Source organism: Salvelinus sp. IW2-2015, linkage group LG4q.1:29, assembly GCF_002910315.2.
Source record: "Salvelinus sp. IW2-2015 linkage group LG4q.1:29, ASM291031v2, whole genome shotgun sequence".
In the NCBI taxonomy this organism is placed as follows: Eukaryota; Metazoa; Chordata; class Actinopteri; order Salmoniformes; family Salmonidae; genus Salvelinus; species Salvelinus sp. IW2-2015.
In genome coordinates, this window is record NC_036842.1 from 79,554,274 (window position 1) to 79,578,301 (window position 24,028).

The 24,028-nt window shown below is 45.7% G+C and overlaps 1 protein-coding gene across 5 annotated transcripts in view; it reads left to right on the top strand.

Annotated features, from left to right (window-relative positions):
* LOC111962591 (SLIT-ROBO Rho GTPase-activating protein 1) overlaps positions 1-24,028 on the top strand; it is a 179,368-nt gene that overhangs the window by 102,009 nt on the left and 53,331 nt on the right. For all 5 annotated transcript variants that reach the window (XM_023985765.3, XM_023985766.3, XM_023985767.3 and 2 more), the window contains exons 7-11: positions 2,009-2,230; positions 3,681-3,782; positions 10,914-11,111; positions 11,731-11,815; positions 13,034-13,061. In XM_023985765.3, the coding sequence (XP_023841533.1) occupies positions 2,009-2,230; positions 3,681-3,782; positions 10,914-11,111; positions 11,731-11,815; positions 13,034-13,061 (635 nt within the window). The remainder of the gene's footprint in view (positions 1-2,008; positions 2,231-3,680; positions 3,783-10,913; positions 11,112-11,730; positions 11,816-13,033; positions 13,062-24,028) is intronic.

Genomic DNA, 24,028 nt, shown 5'->3' on the forward strand with positions numbered 1-24,028 from the left:
TGGCAGCATCATGCTGTGGGGATCTTTTTCAGCAGCAGGGACTGGGAGGCTAGTTTACTCACAATCGAGGGAAAGATAATCAGAGCAATGTACAGAGAGATCCTTGACAAAAACCTGCTCCAGAGCGATCAGGACCTCAGACAACGACCCTAAGCACACAGCCAAGACAATGCAAGAGTGGCTTCGGGACAAGTCTCAATGTCCTCAAGTGGCCCAGCCAGAGCCCGATCTAATATATTTGGAGAGATCTGAAAATAGCTGTGCAGTGACGTTCCCCATCCAACCTGACAGAGTTTGAGAGGATCTGCAAAGAATAATGGGGAAAAACTCCCCAAATACAGGTGTGTCAAGCTTGTAGCGTCATACCCAGGAAGACTCGAGCCTGTAATCGCCGCCAAAGGTGCTTCAACAAAGTACTGAATAAAGGGTCTGAATACTTATGTAAATGTGATATTCCACTTCTTTTTTTTATTTTTATACATTTGCAAAAATTTCTCAACAGTTTTTGCTTTGTCATTATGGGGTATTGTGTGTAGATTTTTATTTGTTTTACACACTTTTTGGGTTACTACATGATTCTATTTGTTATTTCATAGTTTTGATGTCTTCACTATTATTCTACAATGTAGAAAATAGTACAAATCAAGAAAAACCCTTGAATGAGTAGGTGTGTCCAAACTTTTGACTGGTACTGTATGTAAATGTGATATTTCTGTTTTTAATTTTCAAAACCTGTTTTTGCTTTGTCATTATGGGGTATTTTGTGTAGATTGATAAGGGGGAAAAAACAATTTATCCATTTTAGAGTAAGGCTGTAAGGTAACAAAATGTGGAAAAAGTCTAGGGGTCTGAATACTTTCCGAATGCACTGTACATATACACACACACACATTATCACATCTTTAGCTTGAATGGGGTGTGGGAAAGACCCTGCCCCTTTAACCAATATTTGGGAATTGCTGATGTGTGTTGCAGGTCAGCCATCCCGTCTCTCATATCACCACTCTGTACTATGTCTTCTGTTCTCTACTCTACCTACCAAGCAGATGGATTTGTTTTCTCCTCCAGAACCCAGACCTATAAATGGGACATATTTATACACTAGCTACCTGGAATATTATTTTTCACCCTTAGAAATAATGTACTATACCATTTGTCCAGTGTTGCTAGGCCAACACGGGAGAACGCTCAGTACTTTTAGCGATTGTGTATTCCAGACAGACGGTGAGGAASGGCCATTCTGGGTGCTAAAATGTGCTCCTCTTCCCTCCCTCCTGCTCTCTAGCCTATGTAAATCACGAGGGTGTGTGTGTTCGTACCTGTGTGTGAGCTCCTGCGTGTTTTGCATGTGTGTTTGTGCGTACCAGTGTTTGTGGGTGTGTGCGTACACTTGTTTTAGTATGTTGTGCAATCTGTCATAAGAGTCGACAGTCAATTGTTAAAGAAATTATAGTTGATGAATTGGACAGATAACATCCAATGTAATGTGGACAAGTAGTGCGTTAGGTAGCCTGGCAGACAATGCTCCTGTGTCTGGGTGTCTTCATCACCTCCAAGGCTGTCTGTGTGAACTCACAGGTGCTGGCTTACCAAAGATCCTAGTTAATGAGATCCAGCATCAGATGTTGGGAACATTATTCAGGTTCTATAACTCCGGGCCAAGCCAGCAGTCAGAGAATGTATCAGACTACTCAGTTAATGGCCAATAATGTTCATGACTGCAGTGTGTCGAGAGACTAAGAGAGCAGACATTGTTGACCGTGTTGAAACCAATACAAAGTTGTTGGTTTTTCCATAAACGTATGTGTTTTTGCTGGAAAATAAATGTCATGTTTTAGGACAATCTGCAGAATATGTTTGGTATACCATTGTGGGCACTAAAGTTAGTTTTTTTAAAACCTTGTACCGTGGCTGGACTTGACATTTTAGAAGCTTCTCATCAGGTTGTCAGAAGTTGCAGTAAACGGGGCATCCTGATCCAATACAGTCTCATCTTCCCCTCTACCAGTGCTGTGATCTGGGCTACCACGCCAGCCTGAACCGTGCCCTGCGGACCTACCTATCGGCTGAGTACAACCTGGAGACAAGTCGCCACGAGGGCCTAGACATCATCGAGAACGCCGTGGACAGTCTGGACCCTCGCAGCGACCGCCAGCGCTTCATGGAGTTGTACCCCACAGCCTTCTGCCCGCCCATCAAGTTCCAGTTCCAGCCCCACATGGGCGATGAGGTGAGACATTGAGACCCACAGGCTCGTTGTTCTTTGTGTCCATTTCTCCATCCATCTATCCACTCATTCATTCATTCATCCATTACTGTAGTGAACGCTAGTGCTGTTTGTCCTAATGGTTGAGGAGGCCTCAGTATTTTTAACAGACCCAATATGTTCAGTCCTATATGCTGTACAGGGTGGAAGTGAGGTTGATTATAAGGTCTTGTACTAAATGAGCCCTGGTTTTGGCAGCTTAATTGCACAGTTTTAGTGTGTCTGGGCCAGCAGAGGAGATGTTTATAGGCTGAAGCCAATGACAAGCACGTCTCATTTCTCAGCCTCAAGTCAAATGGAGCAGTGCAACACGCTGAATTAATTTTACTGTGGAGTCGTTGGCTCTGGGGTCCCTGATATCATGTCTGTTTACAAGCTATTGATCTGCGGCTGTCTGGATTCACATCTGGGTCAGTGACGTTTGTGGTGTAGTTTAAAACACATTTCTGGGCCTCCCGGGTGGCACAGTGGTCTAGGGCACTGCAGTGCTAGCTGCGCCACCAGAGTCTCTGGGTTCGCGCCCAGGCTCTGTCGCAGCCGGCCGCGACCGGGAGGTCCGTGGGGCGACGCACAATTGGCCTAGCGTCGTCCGGGTTAGGGAGGGTTTGGCCGGTAGGGATATCCTTGTCTCATCGCGCTCCAGCGACTCCTGTGGCGGGCCGGGCGCAGTGCGCGCTAACCAAGGGGGCCAGGTACACGGTGTTTCCTCCGACACATTGGTGCGGCTGGCTTCCGGGTTGGAGGCGCGCTGTGTTAAGAAGCAGTGCGGCTTGGTTGGGTTGCGCTTCGGAGGACGCATGCCTTTCGACCTTCGTCTCTCTCCGAGCCCGTACGGGAGTTGTAGCGATGAAGACAAGATAGTAATTACTAGCGATTGGATACCACAAAAATTGGGGAGAAAAGGGGATAAAAAAAATAAAATAAAAAATAAAATAAAATAAAAACATTTCTGATGTCTTTGCCATTTTAGGATAAGATTAAGTACCCCACTGTCAGATTAAGTAACCCCACTGTCAGATTAAGTAACCTCACTGTCAGATTAAGTAACCTCACTGTCAGATAAGTAACCCCGTCAGATTAAATACCCCCCTGTCAGATTAGTAACCCCCATGTCAGATTAAATAACCCCCCTGTCAGATTAAGTAACCCCATGTCAGATTAAGTAACCCCTGTCAGATTATAACCCCCTGTCAGATTAAGTAACCCCCCTGTCAGATTAAGTAACCCCCTGTCGATTAAGTAACCCCCTGTCAGATTAAGTAACCCCCCTGTCAGATTAAGTAACCCCCCTGTCAGATTAAGTAACCCCCATGTCAGATTAAGTAACCCCACTGTCAGATTAAGTAACCCCCTGTCAGAAATGGTGGTGGTGCCCTTTCAGTTTAGTGATGATGTGTTTCCTCTTCCTGCCCAGGTGTGCCAGATTGCGATGCAGCCGCCGGTGAGCGGAGAGCTGATGTTGAGGTTCCAGCAGCTACAGTCCCGCCTGGCCACTCTGAACATCGAGAACGAGGAGGTAAGAGGGAGCCTAACACTGCCATATCTTGGTCGTATTCAGTAGGGTATGCAACAGAAAAGTATTGCAATGAAAAACGCAAATGGGTGTTTTTTTATTGGACCAGCTAGTCCTTAAATCCAAGTGGTCCCTCCCTGTTTCAGTCAGTTTTTTTCATTTGGATCCTAATGAACACAACCCTGACTGGCTTGGGTAGCCAACGACACCAACCAACATCATCTGCTTGCATTTTGGTCCATTGTGGTCAAATGTTGGGAAGGAATTGAAATGCTGTATGAAAAGTTCACTTCAGTCAGAAAGTAGCCAAGGGGAGTTGATATCTTAAATCTTTCAGAAATCGAAGTTGGAATAGTTTCCATACAACACAACTCTCCTACACTGCAGGCAGCCTTCAGAACCACTCAGAGAAGTCTTCTCCCTCGCTCCCAATGGTGGGAAAAAATCTCACACTCACTCACTCACTCACTCACTCACTCACTCACTCACTCACTCACTCACTCATTCACTCACTCACTCACTCACTCACTCACTCACTCACTCACTCACTCACTCACACACACACACACACACACACACACACACACACACACACACACACACACACACACACACAATCTCTTTTTATTTGTACACTGTCCCACTTCTCTCGGTTTCGACATTGGAGGTGCATCCCTGGCTGTAACATTTTAATCGGACTTGTGCTGGCTGGCATGCCTGAGTGCTTGCTAAATAAAAAGCCAATGGGAAGGAAATGACACTGTCTGCTGCTGTGGTGTTAGGGAGTGCAGTCACGTCCATCAGTCTGGCTTCTTGTCTCTTGTTGTCTCACGTCTGACCTGCTTCTCCTTTCTCCGCTTCATCTCGTCTTGTCTCACACCAGTGCACACAGCCTTCTGTCTTTTATCTCGCAAAGAAATAATAACTTGGGAAAGAATGCTTGTAAATGTGAAGAGCAATTTCAGACCGGCTTGATTATACAACTAAAGAAAATGTATAGATCTGTTTTTTTGTCAGATGCATAATGTCTGCAAGATGTCTATCTTTTTGACCTCTTCACTGTATGTTTGTGGTGTGTTTCATAGAGTAGAGTACAAGGCTCAGGCTATCCCACTGGGGGTATGATGTATTTCTGGATGGGAGTTGTTGTTGACACCTAAGCCCAGCTGGTGCTTTCACACTGCCTGTATGTAGTCAGTGCAGGCAGAACCAATCGGTGTGGAGGGTCAGGAAGAGACATGGTGCTGCATGCCCTTGTCTGCCTGGATGAAACGGAGCTCCCCATATGGATCAGGATGGGGAACCACTGCTCTGTGTCAAGTCCACAAGATGGTCTCTTCATGGTGTCTCATTGAAAAGYCCTTTCCAGGGGCTGTCATTTGGAGACACTGAAGCAGAACTGTACACACACATTACTAGCTGTCAAATCCTTGCTTCCTCCTTCCTTGTTTCCTCAATTCCTCCCCAAGCTCAACCTCCCCAGGTCTGAGGGAGGGAATTGGATCCTCTCCTCCAATGCGCTTTGAGAGGAATTGAGGAAACGTGGAAGGAGGAGGCAAGGATTTGATGGACCAAGATCTACTCCAGCRAGGAAAAGTGAAAAGCTGGGATTTGTTGTGTTTTTCTCTGGTATCATGATCTGCAGCTGTTTCATTGACAGCACGAGAGGATGAAGGAAAACATGGATGAATAATTTATTAGCATGAGAGTAGGAAGTCTCTCATCCCCATTGGGCCCACTGTGGCCCCCTGGTCTGGTTTGCGTGCCCTCCAAAGATGTATGGATGTACAGTGTATATACTGTATGCAGATATATCTGCAGAAATGGAGTATGTTCTGCTGTGTTGGTTATCAACTCCCCTTGTTGGTTAAACCTCTACCTCAAATTTCCTTGGCTTTAGACAGATACAGACAGCGTCTCTATCTCTCGCTAGATGTGTACCAAACGTAATAAATATTCTCAAGTCGTTTTGTACTTAACCCCGGCAATCCAATACGGTCTCCTTTGTAGGGAGCCTGTGTTTTGTTTTTCTACAGATAAACCTCAGTGTGTCACATCAAAACCTGGGAGATGTGTGCTCAGTGTTAGTTCAGTGTTGGCAGCCCTGATTCACTGATCGTGAGATTAGCTTGCTGCTCACCACAGGCCCTGAGGAATAGAAATCCTGCTATTCCCCAGACAGGTTTATACTGGAGGTGACGTGCTAGTTGTGAAGTGCCATGTCATTACCTCCAGGCCTCCTGATCTGATCCTGCTGGGCACCAGTGGGTAGATCTCAGTGAGCCTCTCCATCTGAAAGCCCTGCTGTAATTGAGCCTAGCAGTCAACACTGGTAACTAGTAGTCTGCTGAATGATGGAGGGACTTTCATGCATGGGTCCTCTCGATACTCTCTATACTCTTTATACTGTAATTACTCTCTATACTCTCTATACTGTAATTCAAAAGGCACTCGCACATCTGAGCTATCTTTTTTGCAGGTGCATGGTAACAGTTGAATAAGATGAGAAAAAGAAGAAACCCGCACACTGCTCTTTAATAAGCTTCGTCAGAGCGCCTCTTCATACTGTGATAGCTGGGCCCCTTGGTCTCCACTTTTCCACCCGGGAGAGGCTGGTAGAGCAGGGGCTCACCTCTTATTCAGGGCCTTGTTAGGAAAGGTACTCCTATGCCCATGGCACAGAGATGATTGAACCCATGGGCTGGTCCTAAATAGTGCAACTCTGGACTTGTATTCAGTACCCGTATTCACAAAGCCTCTAGGAAGACCCAGGTCTTTCGGTCCTATCAAAGCAGAATGTTGGAAAAGGAAGGGAAGTATTTTGAGCACCCTCATTCCACTCAGTATTATCACTCTTCATCTGAAACTACTAAAACTGTAAAATAACCCAGTTCCCTTAGTAATTGAAGGTAAAACTATAATAGTGATGTCATCATCAGATGTCCTAAATCACCACACTATAGATCAAACAGACAGGTGGACTTTTTTTAATTTGAAACGTCTCTTATTAGAAGTTGAATTGCCTGCCAATCCTACATTTCATCTCGCAGACTGTCATTATCCCTGTCCAGACCTGTAGTGTTGTTTCTGGTTTATCCTCCACATAGAGACGAATGACAGTGTAATACAGCCACGTGTGTGTGTGTGTGTGTGTGTGTGTGTGTGTGTGTGTGTGTGTGTGTGTGTGTGTGTGTGTGTGTGTGTGTGTGGTGTGTGTGTGTGTGTGTGTGTGTGTGTGTGTGTGTGTGTGTGTGTGTGTGTGTGGGCTGGCAGCATGAATCAGTTATGAACCTTGCCACATGTAGATGAAGGGAGTTGAATGCCTTCATTCATACCACCTCTGTTTTCTAAGGTGCCTCAAACATTGAATGAGTCATGGGTCTTACAATTAGTAACACAAGTTATAATATGTTCCTGTCTCTGTGTGTATAGTAGCTATGTGGACCAAAGGAACACTCCCTTGACTATGGTATGCCCGAGTCTGACTTTGAGATTAATTGACGTAGTCAAGCCCCCTTGAGCTATTTCTCATTCAAGGCTCACAGCTCGACCTAGTTACTATCTCTCCTATCAGAAGTACAGTGGGGAGAAACAAGTATTTGATACACTGCCGATTTTGCAGCTTTTCCTACTTACAAAGCATGTAGAGGTCTGTATTTTTATCATAGGTACACTTCAACTGTGAGGCGGAATCTAAACAAAAATCCAGAAAATCACATTGTATGATTTTTAAGTAATTAATTAGCATTTTATTGCATGACATAAGTATTTGATCACCTACCAACCAGTAAGAATTCCGGCTCTCAAGACCTGTTCGTTTTCTTTAAGAAGCCCTCCTGTTCTCCACTCATTACCTGTATTAACTGCACCTGTTTGAACTCGTTACCAGTATAAAAAGCACCTGTCCACACACTCAATCAAACAGACTCCAACCTCTCCACAAGGCCAAGACCAGAGAGCTGTGTAAGGACATCAGGGATAAATTGTAGACAAGGCTGGGATGGCTACAGGACAATAGGCAAGCAGCTTGGTGAGAAGGCAACAACTGTTGGCGCAATTATTAGAAAATGGAAGAAGTTCAAGATGACGGTCAATCACCCTCGGTCTGGGGCTCCATGCAAGATCTACCTCGTGGGGCATCAATGATCATGAGGAAGGTGAGGATCAGCCCAGAACTACACGGCAGGACCTGGTCAATGACCTGAAGAGAGCTGGGACCAACAGTCTCAAGAAAACCATTAGTAACACACTACGCCCTCATGGATTAAAATCCTGCAGCGCACGCAATGTCCCCCTGCTCAAGCCAGCGCATGTCCAGGCCCGTCTGAAGTTTGCCAATGACCATCTGGATGATCCAGAGGAGGAATGGGAGAAGGTCATGTGGTCTGATGAGACAAAAATAGAGCTTTTGGTCAACGCCACTCGCCGGTTTGGAGGAAGAAGAGTGAGTACAACCCCAAGAACACCATCCCAACCGTGAAGCATGGAGGGGTGGAAACATCTTCTTTGGGGATCTTTCTGCAGGGGACAGGAGACTGCACCGTATTGAGGGAGGATGGATGGGGCCATGTCCGCGAGATCTTGGCCAACTCTTCCCTCAGTAGGCATTGAAGATGGTCGTGGCTGGGTCTTCCAGCATGACAATGACCTGAACACACAGCCAGGGCAACTAAGGAGTGGCCCGTAAGAAGCATCTCAAGGCCTGGAGTGGCCTAGCCAGTCTCCAGACCTGAACCCAATAGAAAATCTTTGGAGGGAGCTGAAAGTCTGTATTGCCCAGCGACAGCCCCGAAACCTGAAGGATCTGGAGATGGTCTGTATGGAGGAGTGGGCCAAAATCCTGCGGCATGTGTGTGCAAACCTGGTCAGAACTAAAGGAAACGTATGATCTCTGTAATTGCAAACAAAGGTTTCTGTACCAAATATTAAGTGCTGCTTTTCTGATGTATCAAATACTTATGTCATGCAATAAAATGCAAATGAATTACTTAAAAATCATACAATGTGATTTTCTTGATTTTTTTTTTTTGATTCCGTCTCTCACAGTTGAAGTGTACCTATGATAAAAATTACAGACCTCTACATGCTTTGTAAGTAGGAAAACCTGCAAAATCGGCAGTGTTTCAAATACTTGTTCTCCCCACTGTACATGGCTTCTGACTTTGGTCACAATCCTTACTTTGGTCACAAACCACAAACTTTCAGTAAACATTACACTTGCAAAAGTTCCAAATAATAAAGACATTTCAAATGTCATATCATGTGCAAATAGATAAAGTAAATAAACATAAATATGGGTTGTATTTACAATGGTGTTTGTTCTTCACTGGTTGCCCTTTTCTTGTGGCAACAGGACACAAATCTTGCTGCTGTGATGGCACACTGTGGTATTTCACCCAGTAGATATGGGAGTTTATCAAAATTGGGTTTGTTTTCAAATTCTTTGTGGGTCTGTGTAATCTGAGGGAAATATGTGTCTCTATGGTCATACATTTGGCAGGAGGTTAGGAAGTGCAGTTCAGTTTCTACCTCATTTTGTGGGGAGTGTGCACATAGCCTGTATTCTCTTGAGAGCCAGGTCTACTCACTCACTCACTCACACTCTCTCTGTCTCTCTCCTTCCTGTCTCTCTCCTTCCTCTCTCTCCTTCCTCTCTCTCTCCTTCCTCTCTCTGTCACTTGATCTCTATTTCCTATCTCTCCTTCCTGTCTCCTTTCTCTCCTTCCTCTCTCTCACTCTGTCTCATTCCTGTCTCTCTCATTCCTCTCTCCTTGTCACTCGATCTCTATTTCCTTTCTCTCCCCTTTCTCTTTTTCCGTCCTCTCTCTACCCCCCACCCCCGTTCTTTTCTCTCGCTCGCTCTTGCTCTCTTTCTCTCTCTCCTTCCTCTGCTTCCTCTCTCTCGCACGCTCTTGTTCTCTCTCTCTGAACCACTCCATCAGGTGAACACATGCGCTTTGCCATTGCGTGAGCCATAGGCATACAAAAACATCCTTTCCCTGCTGTCTATCTATCTCCTAACTCTCTCTCACTGTCATTTCGCTCCTTCTCACCCAAATATATATTACATCAGGACGTCAGTTTCGGCCTCCTCACAGAATGGAAGTTTTATAAGTGGCCAAAACTTCTCTCAAATTGAGACTGGACATTTCTGAGGTGGGAAATGTTTGTTTGTAAATAAGATGGAAGTCATTAAAGCTTTAACACAATTATTATATCATATCCACTGGAAAGAAGTATATGTTTATTGTCAGTGTCTAGTGGAATCTTGCATTGTGGTGTTCTCCCTCTGTTGTAAGTGATGGGATATGCTTGGCCAAGCCTTGACATTTATAAGCTCCTGGAAAAGCACTTGGGCTGACGGTGAAGTGGCCACTATGGAAATTAGTTTTAAAAGCCTGAGACTGAGTACCTTTCATCCCTACCTTCCTTCCACCTCTATTATTTCATCCCTACCTTCCTTCCACCTCTATTATTTCATCCCTACCTTCCTTCCACCTCTATTATTTCATCCCTACCTTCCTTCCACCTCTATTCTTTCATCCCTACCTTCCTTCCACCTCTATTCTTTCATCCCTACCATCCTTCACCTCTATTCTTTCATTCCTACCTTCCTTCCCTCTATTCTTCATCCCACCATCCTTCCACCTCTATTCTTTCATCCCTACCATCCCTTCTACTCTATTCTTTCATCCCTACCATCCTTCCACCTCATTCTTTCATCCCTACCTCCCTTCCACCTCTATTCTTTCATCCCTACCTTCCTTCCACCTCTATTCTTTCATCCTACCATCTTTCCACCTCTATTCTTTCATCCCTACCTTCCTCCACCTCTATTCTTTCATCCCTACCATCCTTCCACCTCTATTGTTTTTGAGTGCATGCAAATTGTCCATATGAGTGTGAAACGAAAGGCAGTCAGAAAGCCATGCATTTATCACATTTTACTGCCTAGGAGTTCAGGGGTCATTTGGTCAGTGGTCGTCACTGAGCACTGGTCCTTCGAGCCGGATGGGGAAACTTGAGTGAGTACTTGAGGGAAAACAAATGACAGTGTAATGTGTTTGAATGTGTTTACACCTGTGACACTGTAAACCGGTCCTGAAGCTCCGATCCTCTTTGGGTGCCCTCCAGATCAAGAAGACGTCAGAGGCCACCCTGACGACCATCCAGGACATGGTGACCATCGAGGACTATGACGTCTCCGAGTGTTTCCACCACAGCCGCTCCACCGAGTCGGTGAAGTCCACCGTGTCGGAGACCTACCTCAGCAAGCCCAGTATCGCCAAACGGAGGGCCAACCAGCAGGAGACAGAGCAGTTCTACTTCATGGTGAGTGGAGCGCCCCCTATTGGTAACCTCCAGGTTATGACTGTAGAGAACTGGGCAGGGTCATATTCATGTGCATACTGTAGTAGCAAAACAYAGCAAAATGTTTTGCAATGGAAAGCAAAAACTATAGTTTCTTATTGGACACGTTCAGTAAGTCCTGCTGACTTTAAATTCAGACTGACAGTCACTGTGGAACCTGCTGTTGATAGATGGCTAGGAAATGAATACATTGGATTTTGACTAGTTTGGATGGTTGTGATCCATGGTCTTGTAGTTGTAATCTATCTGAGGAATGTGAACAGAAGCTGTGCTTGTATTTCTAGGGATTTGTTAGAGCTCTAAAATGCTGCATATCATATGTATTCCCTCTCTTGGCATTTTAACTCTCAGAAACAAAGCTCTCCAAAAATATCTCTTCCTTAGTGAGCGGTTAGGCTATTTTCTCTTCTTCTGTCCTCCTGGCTGTCTAAAGATGGACATGGTGCGATAAAGCTTTAAAAAGACTRGCGTTGTCGTTCTGTCCTTTGCCCTTGGCTGCCTTATCAGAGATTGGTCTCTTAAGGGCAGGCAACGCTTACTTGGCTCATCAGCCCTAGTAATCACTCTGAATTCTCCACAGAAATTCCGGGAGTTTCTGGAGGGCAGCAATCTCATCTCCAAACTGCAGGCCAAGCACGACCTACTGAAGAGGACTCTGGGAGAAGGTAAGGGATAAGAGACTCACATTGTGCTGGCCTACTTCCTGTCTGGCGGTCCCGTCTGTCCGTCTGTTGGTTAGTTAGTCTATCTGTCTGTATCTGTCTGACTCCTCTGTCTGTATGTCCCTTCTGTCTGTTTGGCTGAGTTGTGATCTAAGCAGGTTTCCATATGTATGAAATGGTACACTGAACGTCTCCGCTATTGTCTGTGTGGGTTTGTAAAGGAACTCCTGAATAAATGAAAGGGAAAGATTGCATGCACATTCCAAACTAAGTGCAGTGCTTTAGAACTGTAGAGCTAATTAGAAACCGTTAAAAACATATTTGGTTGATTCTAAAATTGTCCACTTCAATCTAACCTCTGTGGTAAAATGTCCATTGTGCTACTTTCTCCATCAGGCCTCACAACAGAGATGCTAACCTCAGCATTAGCGAGCCAAGTCAGAGCTAAAGGGATTGTGCTGTTGTGATTGATTAGTGGTTAGCTTAATGGCCTGGCAGCATTAGCGTGGTATGACTATTATGGCTGGGTTCACTGTGTTCTACATTGGTGGGATCTCCTCAAGGCCTTTGACTAAGCTACTGTCAACACTGAGCTGCTGCTGAATGCTAGCTAACTAGCTAACAATGCAGGCAGCAAGCTCTCGGGTAGTCTAAATCTGTCAGTCTCAGTCAATCTGTTGGCTGTACAGGGAGTTGAGGAAGAGAATGGGAACTTTGATAATAATTAGCCATGGACTCCTGCCTGCTACAGTGAATGTCGGTGAGTGTGTTTAAGTAGGTATAGGTAAAGCTAGCCCCACCCTGGTGTTACCCTGACAGGTCGGATCCTGTCCATGTGCATAGTGGATGAGCACAGGTTTAAAGTTTAACCTCTTGTTAGGAGCAATTTGAGGGATTTGGAGTTTCTTGACTTGTGAAAACATGCGTTTTTGCATGTGAAGGTAAAATTGCGAGTGAAGGTTGTGTGTGTGTGTGTGTGTGCTTGGACAGGTGTTCTTTCTTTTTTTACTGCAGGTAAAGTATAAGTGTGTGTTACTGTGTGTGAGTCATTGTGTGTCATTGTGTGCGTCACCATGAAGCCAGTGGTTGTGGGCAGATGGCTGGGCTGCATATGCTTTACTGAGCGTGTGCACAATGCTCTGCAGGCTCCTCTGGGAAAGGTCCCATGTCTCATCTCACATCCTCTCTCTCCCTTCCCCTTTCTCCCCTCGGTCTCCACAGGTCACCAAGGGGACTATATGACCACAAGGTAAGACACTACCACGCTCTCTCTCTCCCTCACACACTAACCTCTTAGGTTTTAATAAGACCCTTTCTGTCTATATTTAGCTGTCCCTATTCAGTTCTTTGAAAACTTATCCCCATAAGTAAAAGTCAGTGTACTCTTCCTTGCGAATGCCATTTCTCTTTATTCTCCTACAGTAAAATGACCAACGATATCTAGACAAATATATATTTCCACTGGTTTGTAAAGAAAATTGAAGTTTGCCACTTGAAAAGTTCTCACTTATCACTGTGTGCAGAGTAGAACAATCCCTACTGTACTTGAGCTATTATCAAACTGCTGACCCTGGAGAAGAGAGACCAGATGGTACTGCTCTAGACTCCCCAGGGTTTGAATTTGCCATATGCCCAGCATGGTATGGCCTGGTAATATTGTCCCCTTCCAAGAGCCTCAACCCTCTTGCTCTCTTGCTTTCTCTCTCGCTGTCTTTCTAGCTCTCGCTCTCGCTCTCGCTCTATCTCTTTTTCTCTCTCTCTTTCTCTTTTTCTTTCTCTCTCGCTCTTTCTCTTTTTCTCTCTCTTTCTTTCTCTCTCTCTTTCTTTCTTTCTTTCTTTCTCTCTCTCTTTCTTTCTCTCTATCTCTTTCTTTCTCTCTATCTCTTTCTTTCTCTCTCTTTTTCTCTCTCTCTCTCTTTCAATTCAATTCAATTTGCTTTATTGGCATGATGTAACAATGTACATATTGCCAAAGCTTACTTTGGATATTTACAATATTAAAATAATAAGAACCATACATTGAACAATAACAATAAGCATACAGTAGAGGACATTTCCCTGTCAGACACTGTCCCTCAACTTATGGCAGGCAGCAATGTAGTGCGCTGCCAACCCACCGCTCTCTGCGTCCTCCCCCAACAGGACAGGTACCCTATTCTCATCAGAGAGGTCTTTGAAACCTTGAATAAGGGTTTCATATTTGGGGAAATGATACTCTCTAATTGTTTTATTTATTTTTTAACATTTTGCCGGGAAATGCAGTTAGCCACGGTGTACTGTCAATTTAGGGACAGATAGCACTGCATTTTGCTTTGTGCTTGTGTTTCCCAATAAGCAATGTAGTTTTGTTTTGACTGTGTTGTAATTTGGTTTATTCTGATTGATTGGATGTTCTGGTCCTGAGGCTTCAGTGTATTAGTAGGACAGGTTTGTGAACTCAGCCCCAGGACCAGCTGAATGAGGGGACTGTCTTTTCTTTGCTCAGCTCTTGATATTGCAGGGCTTGGTAATGATATGAGAGGMGGTCAAAGTATTTTAGATGTTTCCAAAACTTAATTGCTCTTTTTCGTGTTATTATTATTAGTGGATATTGGCCTAATTCTGCCCTGCATGCATTGTTTGTAGTTTTCCTCTGGACATGTAAGATAATCTTACAGAACTCTGCATGCAGGGTTTCAATGGGGTGTTTGTCCCATTTGGTAAAATCTTGTTTTGCAAGTGGACCRCACACCTCGCTGCCATAAAGTGCAATTGGTTCAATGACACATTCAGTTAGTTTTAGCCAAATTTTAATAGGTATTTCAATTTGAATTTGTATTTTAATGGCGTAGAATGCCCTGCTTGCTTTCTCTCTCAGTTCATTCACTGCATCATTAAGGTGTCCAGTTGAGCTTATTTTTAAACCTAAGTAATTGTAGTGTGTGCAGTACTCTATATATTTTGTACCAATTGAGGACTTTGGTCTAATTCCCTGAGATCTGGATCTTCTCTGGAAAATCATTATTTTAGTCTTTTTGGGGTTTACTGGGTGACAGCAGGCATAGGTCATCTGCGAAGAGTAGGCATTTAACCTCTGAATTGTGGAGACTAACCACTCTTTTGCCATTTGCCTGAATATATAGTTGATGTTTTTTACTGCTAGATTGATGCCTTCTTTACTGTGAGTGAATGTGGTGTCCAGAAAGTGTTTGGATATTTTGGTTCCAGGTTGCTTTCTGGTATTCTTCTGTGCTGTTTTGGACCCATCTGTATGAATTTCAGATTTTTCCCAGCTTACTGGGCTGTGGATGTGTGGTTGTTTCCATGTCTGTTCTTTTGAGGAACAATGTAATTTGTCTGTGATCAGACAGAGATGTTAGTGGCTTGACAGTGAATGAGCTGATAGAGAAAGGGTCAATGTCTATAATCATATAGTCTACTGTGCTGTTGCCAAGAGGTGAGCAATAGGTGAATCTCCCCAAAGAGTCCCCCCGTAACCTACCATTGACAAAGTACAGACCCAGGCTTCGACAGAGCTGCAACAGATCCCTTCCGTTTTTGTTGATGGTGCTGTCACTGTTGTTTCTATGGGGGAGATGAAGACAGTTAGAAACAGTATGGCCTGTAATAAAGCTGTCCCCTCGTGTGCTCGTTAGATCAGGTAGTGTTCCTGTGCGCGCATTTGTGTCCCCACAGATGAGCACATTTCCCTGGGCCTGGAAATGGCACGTSTCTTCCTCAAGGGTGGGGAAGATCTCCTCTGAGTAATATGGGGATTCTGAGGGGGGGATATATATTGCACAAAGGCACACATCTTTTTCTGTCAATACAAGTAATTTTTTCAGTTTTAACCAAATGTGATAAACTCAGCAGAAGAAACATCCCTTTTTCAGGACCCTGTCTTTGAAAGATAATTTGTAAAAATCCAAATAACTTCACAGATCTTCATTGTAAAGAGTTTAAATACTGTTTCCCATGCTTGTTCAATGAACAATAAACAATTAATGATCATGCAACTGTGGAACGGTTGTTAAGACACTAACAGCTTACAGACGGTAGGCAATTAAGGTCARAGTTATGAAAACTTAGGACACTAAAAAGGCCTTTCTACTGACTCTGAAAAACATAAAAAGAAAGATGCCCAGGGTCCCTGCTCATCTGTGTGAACGTGCCTCAGACATGCTGCAAGGAGGTATGAGAACTGCAGATGTGGCCAGGGCAATAAATTGCAATGGAAATGACTGTGAGACGCCTACGACGGCGCTACAGGGAGACAGGACGGACAGCTGATCGTCCTCGCAATGGCAGACCACGTGTAACAACACCTGCACAGGATCGGTACATCCGAACATCACACCTGCGGTACAGGTACAGGATGGCAACAACTGCCTGAGTTAAACCAGGAACGCACAATCCTTCCATCAGTGCTCAGACTGTCCGCATCAGGCCGAGAGAGGCTGGACTGAGGACTTGTAGGCCTGTTGTAAGGCAGGTCCTCACCAGACATCACCGGCAACAATGTTGCCTATAGGCACAAACCCACCGTCGCTGGACCAGACAGGACTGGCAAAAAGTGCTCTTCACTGACGAGTCGCGGGTTTGTCTCACCAGAGGTGATGGTACTGCAGTACTTAATGCAGCTGGTGGCCACTACAGATACTGACTGTTACTTTTGATTTTGACCCCCTCTTTGTTCAGGGACATATTATTCCATTTCTGTTAGTCACATGTCTGTGGAACTTGTTAAGTTTATGTCTCTATTGTTGAATCTTGTTATGTTCATACAAATATTTACACGTGTTAAGTTTGCTGAAAATAAACGCAGTTGACAGTGAGAGGATGTTTCTTTTTTTGCTGAGTTTATATATTCCTATTCATTGAACAAGAAAACTGTTTGTACAATATGTGTGTGCATGCATGCGTCCTTGTGTGTGCGTGTTTAGTGTAGATGTATTGYAGGAGCTGTTTAATCTCAGTCAATCCTACAGGGTTCTCCTGTCCTCTGACGACATCTGCGTAGCTGCACTGGTCCTGCTTTTGGGCCCTGTGGAGTGGAGGGGGGCCAGGTCTGGTCCGTGGCGCTTTCTTTCTGGTCTGGTAGTGGTCTGGTAGGGGTCTCTGGGTGGTCCTCTGTCCAGTGAGGCATGGGGTGTTTGTCTACCAAGTGCCACCTCCTTTAGAGACTTGGCAAACATCCCTACTGTCTGCTTCCTCAGGTGGGAGTGGTACAGATGCTCTGTGGTGATTGTTGGGTGGTGAGCAACGTGCACATTCGGGAGTAGGCCACACCCTCTGGTGATGTCAGCGTTGACTTTCTGAATGGTACGGGGATGAAAGTCTTTGCGATGCAGCAGAGTGGAGATGGTGATGTGGGAGTTGGGGAACCGCTCAGAGGCCCTCTCTGCTACTCTGTTGACCAGGCTGCCTACTCTCTCCTGCTCCTCTCGCAGGCTGTTGGTGCCGGTGTGAATAATAATGTGGCCTGGTGTGCCAAAGTCAGGCTGGGACAGGATGTGGAGTGCATCCTGCGTTTTTGGGCACCATATTTTGGACACCTTGTGGTGGGGGAAGAGTTTATCCTCTTGGATGAATTTCCCATTTGAGTCAATGAGGATGGCCACCTCAGTGGGTTTTACCAGAGTAGTGGGTTTACGGTCTGTTGCTGGGGTACACAGGGCCTGTGTACAAGGAGAGGTGTGTGGGGGTGTGTCTGTAGTAGGTGTCCCCATGTGAGCCTCCTTGTTGACTGGGGGTGTGGGTAAAGGTTTGTCGGTATGGGGGGGATTGTGGGTAAAGGTGGGTCAGTGGGGTTGTTAGGGGTGGTGAGGGGCTGCAGCTTCTCTCTAGGAGTCTCTACAGTCTGCTCTCTGTGCTGCAGCACCCTCTTGATGACAGACAACTCCTTTGCCATCTCCTCCTTTACCTGCACCAGCTCTCTCCTCATGGTGGCCTTTACCTCCTCAAGCGCTGTGGTAAGGCTCTCTCCTCATGGTGGCCTTTACCTCCTCAAGCTTTGTGGTAAGGCTCTCTCGTAGCTCCTGGACAGAGTTCTTAACCTGGTCCTGCACTGGTTGATCTGGTCCTGTAGAAGCTCTGTGTCTGGGCTCGAGGTGGTGTAGCTGAGGAGCTGCTCCTTTAGCTCAGTAACCCATACCTCTAACAGAGCCAGCCTCTCTCAGCAGGCTGATGGTAGTGTAGTCTTGGCTTTGGTGGTTGTAGGCAGGCAGGGGGAGGATAGACCTGTTGTGTGGGTGTAGTTCTGGGCCTGGGTTCCTGCTGTTGGGGTGCCTGAGGTGAGGTGAGAGGTTTCCACTATCTTCCTTAGGGTGGGGAAGTCCTACACAAAAGAGCGGAGTGCAGCCTCACTGCCCTGGACCATGACAGTGCCGTTCTGGTACATGTTTACTGTCAGAAACCTGTTTTCCTGGTCCTTCTTGCTGTCCTCAAAAATGTGGATTTGCCTTCCCTTGTAGATGCCTATCTTTGTGGTATAGCTGAAATGCCTGGTTACAGCTGTATGCCAGGCAGTAGTGTGGTCTGTGTAAAATAACTGTGTAACAGTCCTGTTGTATGAGCAGTCAGCAAAGAGAGTTTCCGGGTTCTCCCTCAGAATTCTGTGTTTAAAATTGATTCTTCCCTTCTTTGATTTGATTTCTGCTGGAAATTCAAAAAAGGGTGGGAGTCTATGTCTCTGCTGCTGCTGGTTCTGCTAGCTCTGCCTGTGGACTTGTTGCTATGGTTATCACCAGTAAACAGTTGGAGATAGAAGTAAGCTAGCTGACAGATTTGAATTTGTCTAGCTAGCACGATTAAGATTGGTCTTTTAACTCACTCTGTCAATTTTTTCCTACGGTGTTGATTTTCAGTTGTACAATTTGATTACCTATAATTTTTTTGCTAGTTTAATCGTGTTAATCTCACTCTTAACAACTAGAAAGTTAGAACAAGTCAGAAGCTGTTCTTCTGCATGACCTCTCTCTCTCTCTCTCTATCTCTTTCTATCGCTCTTTCTCTCTCTCTATCTCTCTTTCTATCTCTCTCTCTCGCTCTCTTTATCTATCTCTCTTTCTATCTCTCTCTCTCGCTCTCTTTCTTTATCTTTCTCTCTCTCTCTCTCGCCCTCTTTCTCCCTCTCTCTCACTCTTTCTCTGGCACTCGCTTTCACTCTTTCTCTGGCGCTCTCACCTCTTTCTCTGGCGCTCACTCTCTCTCTCTCTCTCTCTCTCTCTCTCTCTCTCTCTCTCTCTCCTCTCGCCTCTTGCTCATTCGCTCTCTCTCACTCGCTCTCGTTCTTTCTCTCGCTCACTCTCCTCGCTCTCTCTCTCGCTCTCTTTCGCTCTTTCTCCTTTCACGCTCTCTTTCTATCTCTCTTGCTCTCTTTCTATCTCACTCTCTTTCTCTCTTTCTCTCGCCTCTCTTTCTACTATCTCTCTTTCTATTGCTCGCTCTCTCTCTTTCTGTATGCTGGGAGTGTTAGGTGCATGCTGGGAATTATGTGAGTGCGAGGGTTGTGTAGAGTTAGATATCTTGGTTTTTCTTTACGTTTCTTTTTCTGGTGCTATCTTTTTTTTCTTCCTATGCATGATTAAGGTTATCATTATTTTTATTTAGTTGTTGTGGTAGAATTAAGTATATTGTTTTTCATGTCGAAATTACCCTGGTTTTGGTGGTGGTCACTTCGGCACGGCTTTAGGTGTGTTTCAGGAGAGAAGGAGTTTCAGGTCCCCGTAGGTTTCAGGTCCCCGTAGGAGAGAAGGTAGGATATGAGAATGTTGTTTATGCGTCACGGATGAATAAAGCGGTGGTGGTCTTTCTTAAAGAAGAGCGCCTTGTAGATCGTATGCTTGAGCATGGCGTACTTCTTAAAGGAATGTTTATTCAAGTTACGGCACTTTTTTCTCCGTCACCAAGGGTAATGATTTCGAATGTACGCGGTTTATTCCCAATGAGCTATTGGAGGTGCGAGTTATTGCAGTTTGGGAAGTTCGCAAGTTCAATTAAGATTGTCCCGTTGGGTTGCAAACACCCCAGCGTTGAAAAGGTTATGTCGTTTCGGCGACATGTATTTGTTTTTGGACTCACCGGAGCCGACTTTGGAGTTATTGTTTAAAGTCAAGTATGACAACAGACTGTATATGGCTTATGCTAGTACGGGTAGTCAACAGTGTTTTGAGTGTGGGGATGTTGGCCATAAGCGATATGCTTGACCGAAAAGGGAGAAGGCAGAGGGAGGGGCGCAGGTGGTCCTCGTAACGCCTGGACCCACTGATGTAGGGAGAGGTGGGCCGACAGCGGTAGAGCAGCCACAAGCACCTGTTGCTGAGGAACAAGTTGTCCGTGTTAAGGGCACGGAGTTGCAACTTGTACCAGAGGGAAATGTTATGCAGCAGAAAAATATTGTTGTAGAAGGTAAGGATGGATCTGAAGAGCCATTTCCTCAGACTGGTGAGGAGGTGCCCAGTACGAGTGCTGGGGTACAGGAGGGGGTTCATGTAGAGATAATCTCTCAGGTAGTGGAGGAGATGCCTGGTACGAGTGATGGGCTGCAAAGTGGGGAGTGTTGAGAGGGATGTGGTAGAAGGGAGTCAGGGGTCTGTGGCCTCAGCTGAGGAGGATCAGGAGAAGGATATGGATATCTCTATTGATAGATAGCAGCTGGTAATGACTCAATTTACAATCTAGAGGAGGTAAATGAGTTCCTGGATCAGTCTTTTGGGAAATCTGTCAAATTGGCAGATTTTTTTTGATGTTGATAAGTTTGTGAGGTCAGCTGTGATGTTACAGAAGATGGTGGGGTTAGACCAGCTGAGTGAGAAGAAGCGTTTTCGCTTGAGGAAATTTGTTGCTGCTGTCACAGCAGACTTTGGGGGTTTATCTGGGCTCTGATGTATTTCAGAAAAAGAACTGGGAGGGTGTAGTGGAGAAAGTGTGTGCCAGACTGTCAAGGTTGAAATGGGTGCTACCCCAGCTGTCTTATAGGGGAAGGGTACTGGTAGCTAATAATCTTGCTGCCTCTACCCTGTGGCACAGACTAATGATTTTGCAGCCACTGGGGGGTCTGATACAAGAGCTTCAGAGGACCCTTGTCAATTTCTTCTGGTCTGGACAACACTGGATTAAAGCTGCAGCCCTGTACCTGCCACTGCACGAGGGTGGGCAAGGCCTGGTGGACATTTCTTCCAGGATCATGGCTTTCTGACTTCAAGCAGCCCAGAGACTGTTGTACAGTGACGGTTCTAGCTGGGTCGACACAGCCTARACATTYATGAGGAGAGRGGGCTGTTTGGGCTTAGACAAGCACCCTTTCCTCTTAAAGCTGGAGGGGGGTGATTTGTCTGGCCTGACTCCATTTTATGAGTCTGTTATGCAGGCTTYGAGAGTTCTTGTCAAGTCCCGTAAGGCCGGCATGCCACCAGGGATGTGGCTTTTTGAAGAGCCTCTTTTTTACAATCCTGCCATCCAGTCCCGTGTTCTGGGTTCAGCCAGCCTACGTTCATGCCTGTTAAGCGTGGGGTGTACTAAGCTGGGTCATCTGATGCAGAGCAGGAGCAGATCGTTGGAGGAGCTGGGAGAAAGAGCGGAGATCCGGTCATCTCGCCTACMGAGGAAGGTCGTAGCTGAGGTCTGTGATTCCTTGCCAGTACTTCATCTGCAGTATGTCACTGACACTTCCAATTCTGATCAGTGGAAGGAGGGTCTGGATTATGTGTTCCCTGCACTGATTGTTAGTGCTGCGGCGTGGTCATTCGAGGAGGACGTGGGGATGCTGCTTTCCTTCGATACCCCAGAGCTGGGGGAGTTCAAGGAGGTGGGAAAGAAGGCCCTGTACAAAATGTGTGTAAAAGTGTCCCATGCCTCTTCCCTGGAAGGGGTAAAATCGACGAGGTGGGCGGGTGTGTTTGGTCCAGATGCATCCCCAAAAGGCTGTTGGCGGTCTTTATACAAACTGCCTATTGAAAAAAGGACAGCTGACCTCCAATGGAGGATAATACATGGAGCCATAGCCACCAATATGCATCTGGTACACCTGGATCCGACAGTTGGGGAAGGGTGTTCATTCTGTGCTGAGTCTGAAACTCTGGCACATCTGTTTTTACAGTGRCCCAGGTTGGTCGGGATGATTGACCTGATCACTTCTTGGTTCTCAGCTTTGGGAGAGGTTTTCTCTTCCCAACAGTTTATATTTGGGCTAAACTACAGGTTTAGTCGAAGGGGTGTAGGTATTTTGCTTAATTTTATGTTAGGGGCAGCTAAATTAGCAATATGGAAGACCCAAAAGAACAGTATTTGGGGACAGGGGTCTGTGGATGTGGTGGGAATGCTGGAGGGAATGTTGGCAGCGAGACTGAGGGTTGAGTTTGCCTATTACAAACTGGTTAACAATATGGATCTGTTTATGAATACATGGGGTATTCAGAGTCTGTTGTGTTTAGTTACTGTGGAGGAGGATTTGGTGCTGTGTTTTTAATTGATGTGTAACTATGGTTTTGTATGAGTTTTTATAGTTTTGTGGGTTCCCAGACCCAATAAAGATTATTTAAAACTCAAACTCTCTCTCCCTCTTTTGCTCTCTCTCTCTCTTTCTCTCTTTCTCTTTCTCTCTCGCTCTTTTTCTCCCTCTTTCTCTTGCTCTCTCGCTCGCTCGCTCTCTCTCTCTCACGCTCGCTCGCTCTCTCTCTTTCGCGCTCTCTTTCTATCTCTCTTTCTCTCACTCTCGCGCTCTCTTTCTCTCTTTCTATCTCACTCTCACCCTTCTTTCTCTCTTTCTATCTCACTCTCTTTCTCTCTTTCTATCTCTCTTTCTATCACTCTCTCTCGCTCTGGGTTGCAGAATGGTTCTGAATCTCTCCCCCCTTTGAATTGTCTCTCACAGGGAGAGAAAGAGGGAGAAATACTGTATTGCATGCAAATGCACTTTGTGTTAGTATCAAGATCAAAGGCTCTTGGGAGGAAATATTTGAGGTTGATTCTATGAAAATTCTCTCTACTTGTTTTGAAACACAGTCTAATACAGTCGTACTACACCAGCTCTGACGCTCGTCGGATGTGGCAGGGCCTGTTACAGACTACAAAGGGAAGCACACCCAAGAGCTGCCCAGTGACACGAGCCTACCGGACGAGCTAAACTACTTCTGTGCTTGCTTCGAGGCAAATAACACTGAAACAGGCATGAGAGCACCTGTGTGATCACGCTCTCCGCAGCCGATGTGAGTAAGACCTTTAGACAGGTCAACATTCACAAGGCCGCAGGGCCAGAAGGATTACCAGAATGTGTACTGCGAGCATGCGCTGACCAACTAGCAAGTGTCTTCACTGACATTTTCAACCTCTCCCTGTCCGAGTCTGTAATACCAACATGTTTTAAGCAGACCACCATAGTCCCTGTGCCCAAGAGGACTAAGGTAACATGTCTAAATGACTACCGACCCGTAGCACTCACGTCTGTAGCCATGAAGTGCTTTGAAATGCTGGTCATGGCTCACATCAACACCATCATCCCAGAAACCCTAGACCCACTCCGATTTGCATACCGCCCCAACAGATCCACAGATGATGCAGTCTCTATTGCACTCCACACTTCCCTTTCCCACCTGGACAAAAGGAACACCTATGTGAGAATGGTATTCATTGACTACAGCTCAGCGTTCAACACCATAGTGCCCTCAAAGCTCATCAGCAGGTTGAAAGCTTCCAGTTCCTTGGTGTCCACATCACCAACAAACTGATTCATGATCCAAGCACACATGACAGGTTTTGTCGTGCCCTCTTCACGACTATTTCCCCTCAGGAGACTGAAAAGATTCGGCATGGTCCTCAGATCCTCAAAAGGTTCTACAGCGCACCATCAAGAGCATCCTGATTGGCTGCATCACTGCCTGGTATGGCAACTTCTCGGCCTCTGACCGCAAGCACTAACAGAGGGTAGTGCGAACGGCCCAGTACGTACTGGGGCCAAGCTTCTGCCATCCAGACCTCTATACCAGGCGGTGTCAGAAAAGGCCCTAAAATTGTCAAAGACTCCAGCCACCCTAGTCATAGACTGTTCTCCCTGCTATCACACAGGCAAGCCGTTGTGTTGAACAGATTCTGACGTCAGCTATAGTACGTTACCTGTAACACCACTGTGTTTAAATCTCTACTCATGGGATACTTACCGAGACATGAGTCTAGAGTCCCCATGTAACGCTCACGGCTTTCTAAAACAATCTACCGCCCTCCAAAGCCGATAGAGAACGC